At 49.3% G+C, this 9,212-nt stretch overlaps 1 protein-coding gene across 1 annotated transcript; it reads right to left on the bottom strand.

Annotated features, from left to right (window-relative positions):
• Positions 1 to 261: 261 nt before the first annotated feature.
• PAX1 (paired box 1) lies at positions 262 to 8,960 on the bottom strand. The gene is given in 6 exon segments (XM_045833571.1): positions 262 to 353; positions 5,151 to 5,370; positions 5,888 to 6,030; positions 7,599 to 8,228; positions 8,674 to 8,737; positions 8,739 to 8,960. Coding segments are annotated over 6 exon segments (1,371 nt in total).
• Between the last annotated feature and the right edge of the window lie 252 nt (positions 8,961 to 9,212).

Here is a 9,212-nt window from a genome sequence, read left to right as displayed (position 1 = left end):
GAAAACCAAAGTTCATAAAAGCCTGAAAATCCTGACCCACAACTGAAGTGTGGTGTGGAGGGGGGGGGGTGCAGGGCAGGGGACAGAGCAAGGCCTAGGGTTGACAGGGCGTGCCCCCACAGGCAGACCCACTGCACCTCTTCCTCGTGTCCTTGTCCTTCCATCTGGTGGCTCCACGAAGCTGCAGAGCCTAGTTGCGCTTCCTGGTCTGCCTGCCGCTCTGCTGCCTCCTCCTGACCCCAGCTCTGGGCAGCGCTACCCCTAGGAGTTCGAGGCTGGGACGGGAAGTCCATGTAAGCTACTGAGGCTGTCTGGGGCCTTGCTGCCAGGGCTGGGAGGCTTCCGGTCAGGCACTGTGAGAGGAAGCACAGGGGTATTGGGTCACTGCAAGGCGCAGTTCAGAGCCAGAGACCCAGGGAGCCAGGACACCCACAAACCTAAAGGACAGTGCTAGGATCTAGGGCGAACTTGCTGAGAGCACTATACATATCAGAGATTTGGAAGGAGGAAGCAGAGACTTGCTCTCTCAAACAGCCCCTAGTGTCAGTAGGTGCCCACCCTTCCTCCTCCCCTAAAGGAGTCACTTGCAAGGGCAACCATAGCAAGTGGCTGTTCTGGCAAGGCCATTTTGCAAGTACTGCCAGACCACTGGCTTGGTACAATTCTCTTTGCAACGTGCTTAATAAAGAAGGCCATGGGTGCAGGAAGGTGCTGTGCTGCTGCCCAGTGCACCCTCGGCCTCAGAAGCTCTGAGATCAGAGACCTCTGGGGGAGGGAGCAGGTAACTGAGATTCCCACCCCCCTCCTCCCAACCTCCACCCACCAACCTCAGACCTCAACTGGCACGCACAAGCCTGAATAGCTAGTTGCCAGTGCATCAGGTCCACTGTCCCTCAAAGACGCTTGGCGTGCTATCTTTACACAGGGGGAGATCAAGTGCTGTGCCAGTCACCAAAGAGGTGTCTTTGGGGGCCTCTGGGCAGCCAGGATCTTTCCCTGCAAAGGAAGTGGCTGCTCTTTATGTGAGCAGTGGACTTTAGCCCGAGAATCCAGATTCCCTCACCACCTCAGGCACAGTACGTCCTGGGGTCTAGGGGACACGGGGTTAAGTGACAGTAGGTTTGCCAAATCAGGTGGCATTCTGTACATTGCTCTATTATTTAGGGTTTTGGATAGGGGCCCAAGTTTTGCTACTGGAAGCCAAAAAAGTGACACCATCCTTGTGCAACCTCTGTTTTTCCTTCTGGATCCTTAGCAGCTCAGCTTCTCCTGTACGAGGAGCCACAAGTTTTTTTACACCTAAAGGCACCTATTTTCAACTTTATTTTTCCCTCTGCCAAGTCCTTCTTTGAAGGGGGAGCTCTGAGTACCTCATTTTGGTGTGAGGGGGAACTCGAATATTTTTGCCTGCAGCTACCCCTGCCTCTGCTCCAGCCCCATGGGCAACCTACTGTGAGTGTGAGGAGCTGGGTGGTACACCTCTGCTAGAGGGATGCATGTACACACACACATAGGCAAGCACACACATCTGGTTTCTTAGGGGTTTCTAGGGGGTCTAATGACTTCTCCAGGGCAGAGTGACCCATTAGCTGTCCCACACCTCGCCTCTCCCGCCTCATTTCATACCCACACACCCCCACATCACCTCTCAGCTCTCTTTCCTAAATAGTTGTGGCCACTCAGCCAGAGAAGTTTCCAGACCTCCTTTCTCCACTCTGTACACACACTTCAAGGTGAAGACTTGTTTAGAAAACCTCTGAGGAGGAGGTTTCTCAGTCTAAGGCCAGTTGCCTTAGAGACAAGCAATAAAAATCATGAAAAATAAAACACCAGGAGTCCAGAGATAGATTCCACACCCTCTGCAGGGCAAATCTTGTTGCCTTTTTAGCTCTGCCAACTCCAGGCTTCCCCATAGGGCCTCTGCTACCATCCTTTGCCACCGCAGGACCTCGGACACTGAGAGTGCGTCAGAGGCTGGGGCCCTAAGGCATTGGACACTTTGCAGGAAGTTTAACTTAATTCTAGGGGGACACACATTTTTTAAATGTTGGGACTGCAATTTCATGACCACTGGGACCTAGGGGGTGAGGGCAGACGAAGGGTGGAGGAGGGGGGGCATCTGGGAAGAGGTCTTAAAGGGCTGGGTCAAATGAAATCCGAGTTGCCAGCGCCCGGGCTCTCAGGCAAACGCCTTCACCCTAGTGCTCTCTGGCAAAGGTTGCTTTTAGGATTGATTTTTCAAGAACTAATCCTGAGCAGAGATAACAAGAAGGGAGATGAAAGTTATCTGTAACAAATATAAACAAAATTTTCTTTGAACCTATGCAATTACTTATAGATTTGATTTCCAAATCTTTAGTTTTTCCAAACCCCTGATGGGAAGGATTTTGAGGTTTTGAAGTCTTCTGGAAACACGCTGTAAACACTAGTTGTCTTGAGGGAACATCTGGTGAGGTCTGTCACATGTGGGGGTGGGGATGAGATGGTTCCTGCCTTGGCTATGAAAAGACAATTGGATAGGTGTTGAAATTCCCAGCAAATCAGCACCTTTCCACGTGTAGATAAACTAGAACTTTCTATTCCTTAGGTTCCCAAGAATTAAAGTTTGCTTTCATGGATGGGTAATGTAAATTATACTTTCTTGCCAGCTAATATGGAACCCACAGGCATTACTCTTTACTAAGGTAAAATTCATACATTGTGATGCTTAATTTAGCATTTGGTTAGACTACCCTTAAGGTAACCTCTAAGTTCATTGGCACTTGATTTGGAGGATACATGGATTAGATGATCTAAAATATTTGTTTTTACTGAGCATTCATGATATTAAATTGCTTTCAGTAAAGAAATTTTTCCTCCTGAAAAAATAATTCAATAAAGGCTATTCCTACTATTTTTATTAACTGAACAACAATTAAATATAGTAATTGTCTTATGGGATTGTTTAAATATAATTTTAAAGCAATGATTGGGGGGGAAGGCAGTGATTCAGATTACTTTGCATTTTAATTTTCCAAAGACCAGTTGGTGGTGTGGATGGACAGTCTTTGAAGTCAGCTTTTCTGCCAGTAAGAATAAAAATTCTTAACCCAAATAGGTATATAATTCTAATTATTTTTGTGTTCCTTGTTCAAAGGCAAATACCTGTATGCAGTTTAGGGCCCTCTTTGTTTAATGATGGCCCTCATTTATTTGATAATCCTTTACCTATGTCTTTAAAGAACTGTGAGGATCAGGAAATTAAGCTATTAATTTCATATAACTAATGTAGCTATTTGTTGCTACAGATGTTGAAAATTAGTGAGGTGTTTCATAATAGGAAGTGAATATAATGGTAAAAAGGTCATGAATGCAAATGCCATTCAATAGCTCTGTATTTCTGAAAGTATCTACTAAAGAAAATCAATCACCAATGAATTCCCCAGCCCAATTAAATTGAATTAGTTTAGAATTCAGAACTGTGTGTTTTACCTTTGGGTTGTTACCTATGGGTCATAATTTGTTTCTAATGTTGAGCTTGAAATGCCCCAGAACAAAGTTAGCAAAGGACTACATTTTTCTGAAAACACCGAGTCCTTTTCTAAATCTTTCTGCTTGAGATCAGCAATGGGGGAAATTGTTTAAATGTGTGGATATACTATTCAAATTAAAATTAACCTGCTTAGTCAAATGATTTACAGAATGAGGTAAATTCCATTTCAATTTCTCATTCAAATATAAGGTCAGTTGTCCAGAAAGCAGGTAGATTTGAGGCCAACGACAAGAAAGACCCTGAGCAAAGCATTCACTCTGAGACCTCTTATTGTTCCTTAAATGTAAAGCTTTAGAGCAGTTCTAATACTCAATTTTTTAAAATTTCCTTTACTTGGATTTTCTTATAAGTGAGCAACTGGTGTTCTATTTTTAAATTTAGTTTAAAGCTTAAAATTATAATTCTCAATTTTTGTAATTTATATTCCATGTTTGTGTTTTAAGAAAGGTGAAAATAAAAATATTTTTGTTTTTTATTGATTTACTTGATTTATTAAGGGCAGTTTAAAATATTCTCTCTCACACACACACACACAACTCAAGTCTGGATACTGTGTCTCCTTGGAAATAAAGCTTTTTTTCTGCCCCCCCCCCTTCTTCCTTGGTAGATATGAGGTGGGTCTGACTGGTAAAGATCCTTCTGGAATACCACTCTGCCCCAGGCTGACTCTAAGGTTTATGTTCTGTTTCCCTCACTGCTGTTGCTGGGACCCCCTTAGGTGACTCCTTCCTTTCTCAGGGTAGTTGAAGTTGAATACTTGTGGTGGTCAGAACCTATCGCAGGCAGGTTTTTTGAAATTAGCAAATTCTGCCACTCCTTTCACCTATGAGGAAAATAAAGACTCAAGGATAAATGAGCCTTTCCCAATTTATAGGAAAAAAACAGAACCTCAAGGTCAGCGTAATAAGATGCCCCGGCACTGTTGACCAGCAATTAAACACCTGAATTCTACTAATTTGACTTATCATGGAGAAAGGGGCGGAGGAGAGAGTACTCCCAGCCACGGAAAGAAGTGCCCCCAACCATACAGAGTTCAAAGAGTCTAATCCTAGGGATGCATGGTTGAAATGCTCTTTCCTTTTCCCAAGAATGAAGGTCCAGTTTTGTGTGTGTGTGTTGTTTTTGTTTTTAAGAGGAACCTGGAAAGAAACAAAAGGGCAGTGCCTGCAAGTATCCAGGTTCCGGTTCAGGTGCCAAAGCAGGTCCACCACAAAAGGCTAAGCTTCTCAGGCCACAGAAAGGTGTGCCTGAATGATGCTTCTAGACCCTTCTATGGATGGAGAAATGAGATGCAGGGAGAAGCAATTACTTGCCCAAGGGCACAAGAACCATATCCAAACCTGACCCTCTTTCTTCTTTCTCTGTACAAGTGTGTGTGGGTGGGGGCAGTCCTAGGGCCTCTTTCAACCTCTGCCTGCCTTTCTAGGGACACGCATCAGGGCATACACTTGTTATAAATCAATCTGCTCCAAGAAGCAACACGTTTAATTTGGAGGAAGGAAGGATTTATGCTCGGTACCAAATCTCTCGCTATCTTTCCCACTGTTACACCCCCCACCTTTGAACCCTTCCTAACCCGCTCTGCTTTCCCCGACCCATCCCCACCCGTCCCCCTCACCTTCTCGGTTGGGATGCTTGAAGGTCAACGCTGCCACTGCGAGCTCCCCGCTGTGCATTGCGACGCCGGCTCCGGAGGGTGCCAACTGGGGTCCCTGAGCGGGAGGCCATGGCGGGGCGAGGTAGCCCCCCGCCGGCCCGCTGTACACGCCATGTTGGTTGGAGGCAGGGTAGGCGCAGGCGGGGAGGAAGCCTCCCACTGCGGAGAGGCCAGACGCAGACTGTGAGGATGCAGAGGGACAGACCATCACTAGACAATCCGGCCGTCTTCTCCAGCATATGGAGTTACTGAGACGAGAGATCCTTCTTTCCCATTTCTGCCTTCTCAATTATCTCCACGCAAGGCTTGGCCTCTAATTTTCCTAGTAAGGATTCTGGCAAAATGATGTTCACTCACATTTTTATAAACAATAATAATAAGTGATGGGGATCATGGTATTCATCAACCAGGATGTAGAGAAAGAGTCCTCAATCATCTGTGTTAAAATCATCAAGTTTTTATAGCGGAAGTATCTTGGCAAAAGGCAACTCAATCCCCTCTAAAGCCAACCTCCCCACCAAACTAGTATTGTGGAGAAAAAAAGAGAAAATGCCCCTGCGGGTGCAGGGTGGCCCAGCTCTCAGAAATCCCAAGGCCAGGAATTTCCTCTTTCTCTCTCTTTCCCCCAATCCTCCTCCCCACCCACAATCTTCTGCTCATCTGATTAAAGACATCTCCTTCCCTTGACCCTTGATTACCTGGGTGTACTTAATGTCCGCCTCTAATGCCGGTTTCTCGAGCGCATTTACTGCTTGGGTGGCGGGGAAGGCCGTACGGTTCACGCTAGTCCAATCTTCCATCTTCTGGGAGTAGGTGGCACCTTCGTTCCCAGCGAAGGCTCCTGCAGGGAAACAGGACGGATTAGAGATACATCCAAATCTGCGCTGAGCATAAGTTAGGGCCCTCTGGCCAGTCGTTTACACAAGTGCGTACAAGCACTTAGCTCATTTCCCAGAGTGCAGCTGAGAGTCCTGCAAACACCTGAGGCACCAAATGCTCCTAGAGTGATCTATCAAGAGCGGACAGGCAACAGGAGCACGAGATTTCACTTTCAGGCCCAGTGGGGCAGAAGTTCCTCCTTGCTCCACCAAGCCTGGGAACATCTTTCCGAAAAAGAGGAGATGTCTGGCAGAGAGGTGGCCTCTGAGACAGGCGCTTTTTCAGTCATGGTGCCTTTCTCCTGTCTACAAGCAGGTCCCAGTAAGATTCAAGTTCAAATCCAAAGCAGGCTCCTGAGAATTGTTTGGAATTCTCAAAGTCTTAGCAAATGTCTGGAAGGCTGGGAGACAGTTTTACTCAAAACTGCCTCCAGAGACATCTAGGATCTCCCAAAGGAGGCAGCAACCCAGTGACGAGCATGCATCCCCTGTGCATGTCTGCTTCTTCCACAGATGTGTGTGCAAGAGAGAAACACAAAAAAAGTTTCAGAACTGAGCACAGACCTGGTAAGGCCAGGTCCCAGCTAGCTGGCCACAGATGGTTCCAGGGGAAGCTTTAGCCCCAGCCGGTGGCCCAATCTAGGTTTGAGCCACTGTAAGAAACAAACCTTGTTTGGGGCCTCAACAGCACGCCCCACTGCCGCAAGGACTAAGCTTTCAATTTCATTCTGCAGCTCCTACCCCTTCTCTCTTGGGCTACAGAGAATTTTGCTTCTTACCCTCCTCCTCAGTCTGCTCACATAAAAGCATGCCATCCCTTACCCAGCTGCTAGGGGCAGGGAACCGTTCGAAGAAACAGGGCACTTTTCCCAAGCTCTGCACCAATGCTGCCACATCTTCTTTCTCTACTCCACTCCCTCCATTCCCTGAGAGATATAACCATAAATTTGCTGATTTCTAATGACAGGTGAAGGGTAGATCCTTTGAGCTTCCACCCCAAAGATGGCTGCAGCCATGGGGTGCCATGATGGAGATCCCAGTTCCAGAACCTACAATGAAGCTAGGCCTACTTGAGATCTAGGTCACTACGCAAGAAAGGCCAGGTGCCCCTTTGCCTTTTACTCAAAAGAACCTTTGGGCATGGGGGAGATGGGACCTTTTGGAAAACTGTGAGGAATGCCAAAAGACCCTTAAGAGTGAAAGAACTCATTGACATTTGTTTTGTCTTAGATCTGGGATAAGAGTTTGCCTTTTTTTCCCCCAATTATGAAAAGATGCAATTTCAGGCCTTTGAATCTGTGGTCGGAGATTGCTCTTCCATTAGGGAAATATTTTCCATATTTGTCATAAAAAGTTGAAAATACCAGAGGGCTCCCACATAAGGCCTGTGACCCTCAACCCCCCTGTCCAGCCCTAGCCTTCCCCTGAGCCAAACTGGTGCAAAGAGGGTGACACCTCTCCCTCATGACCACTCCCCTAACCTCCAATTCTGCCCCTTACAAGAAGGTTACAGAAGGCCTCCACGACTGACCTGTTTGTTCCATAAACGTTCGGATGCCCAGGATGTTGCTGACCGAATGAGCCGAAGGCCATGAACGAGGAATGCTGACATGACCTGCTGTTCCCGCGACCCCGTGGTGACTGCCCATTTTGGCGCCGGTGGATGACACCGGGCTGGGGTAAGGGTACTGATAGATGTGGTTGTAGGGCAGCGCCGGCTGTGGCTGCGGCTGCTTGCTCGCCTCGTAGGGCCCAGGCTGCGCCAAGCTACCAATCTTATTGCGCAGGATGCGGCTGATAGAGCTTACAGAGGGCACGTTGTATTTATCACAGACGCCGTCGGCCAGCAGCCGGTCGCGAATCTCCCAGGCAAAGATGCCAGGGTCGCCCAGCTTGTAGTCCCGAATGTGCTTGACCACGTTAGGGGTGGTGACGCGGGGTTTGCTGCCTCCGATGGCCCCTGGCAGGATGGAACCCGTCTCGTTGTAGCGCGCCAGGATCTTGCTCACGCAGCCGTGGGATACCCGAAGCTGCCGGCTGATGTCACAAGGTCGGATACCCAGCTGCGCCAGCTCCACGATACGCAAGCGGATGGCGTTGGGCAGGGGGCGGCCGTTGACAAATACGCCGCCCAACTGGTTCACCTCACCGTACGTCTGCTCTGCGGACATGCCCGAGGACAGTGAGCAAGAAACCAAGAAAATACCAGAGGGTTATCCATGGGTGGTTGTACGGGGCTAGGGGCCGCACCCAGGCGTGCCTCAGAAAGTGTCCTGAGGATACACAGAATCTGCGGGCAAACACTGGGTATGCCTTCGGGAGTGAGCGCAGTCATAGGGACCCTGGAGCGGGTGCGGAACCCTACAACCCTCCACGTCCATTTGACACATCTCACGTGGGACGCCCCAACCCCAACGCAGCGGACTGCCCCCACCTCACCCAAAAAACTGGGCACTTGAGGAAAACTTGGTTCGTCCATAACCAGGATGGGGTCTGGGGGCGGGGGGGGCTGGGGAAGGCGAGAGGAAAAAGGAAACACCGGGACACAGCACATCTCGTCCTCCCCCCGTCCCCCCCCCCCCCGCCGCCTGCCTTCATCCCCTTACCCATGGTACGCGGGCTAGCCAGCTGCGTGAAACCCCAGCGGCTGATCCTGGGCCCAGCGCAGTCCCGGGGAGCTCCGGCGCCCACCGCCAAAGGTGAGGCATAAAGGGAAGGCGAGCGCGAGCCGAGTGCCGTGGCTATCTGGCCGCAGGCTGGAAACGTACTGTGCACCTCTGCCAAGCTCGCTGCCTCCCGCCGCCGGGCCCGCTGCTTCCGCAGCTGGGGCCACCACCGCCCTCTCCCAAGACTCTCCCCACGCCTGCGACCCAAGACTCAGCGTGAACTTCATCCGATTAAGAAAAATTCGTCTGACCCGGAGGCCGCAGCATGCGAGGATCAATTTTACGTGTCCTCCACGTCAAACTCGGCAGTCGCGCAGGAGACTCAAGAATTGGCAGCTCATTGGTTCCCGTCACTGCACCCCGGCACCCCCCTCCCCTCGGTGAAACTCTACCCTCTCCCTGTCCTCCCCTATCTGCCATCCTCCGTAACCCATCCTCAACCCCATCTTCCTCTCTACACACAAACACAAAGTCCTAGC

Source organism: Phyllostomus hastatus, unplaced genomic scaffold (assembly GCF_019186645.2).
Source record: "Phyllostomus hastatus isolate PE091 unplaced genomic scaffold, TTU_PhHast_1.1 phas_contig_17, whole genome shotgun sequence".
NCBI classification, from domain to species: domain Eukaryota; kingdom Metazoa; phylum Chordata; class Mammalia; order Chiroptera; family Phyllostomidae; genus Phyllostomus; species Phyllostomus hastatus.
This window is presented reverse-complemented; position numbering and strand designations above follow the sequence as displayed.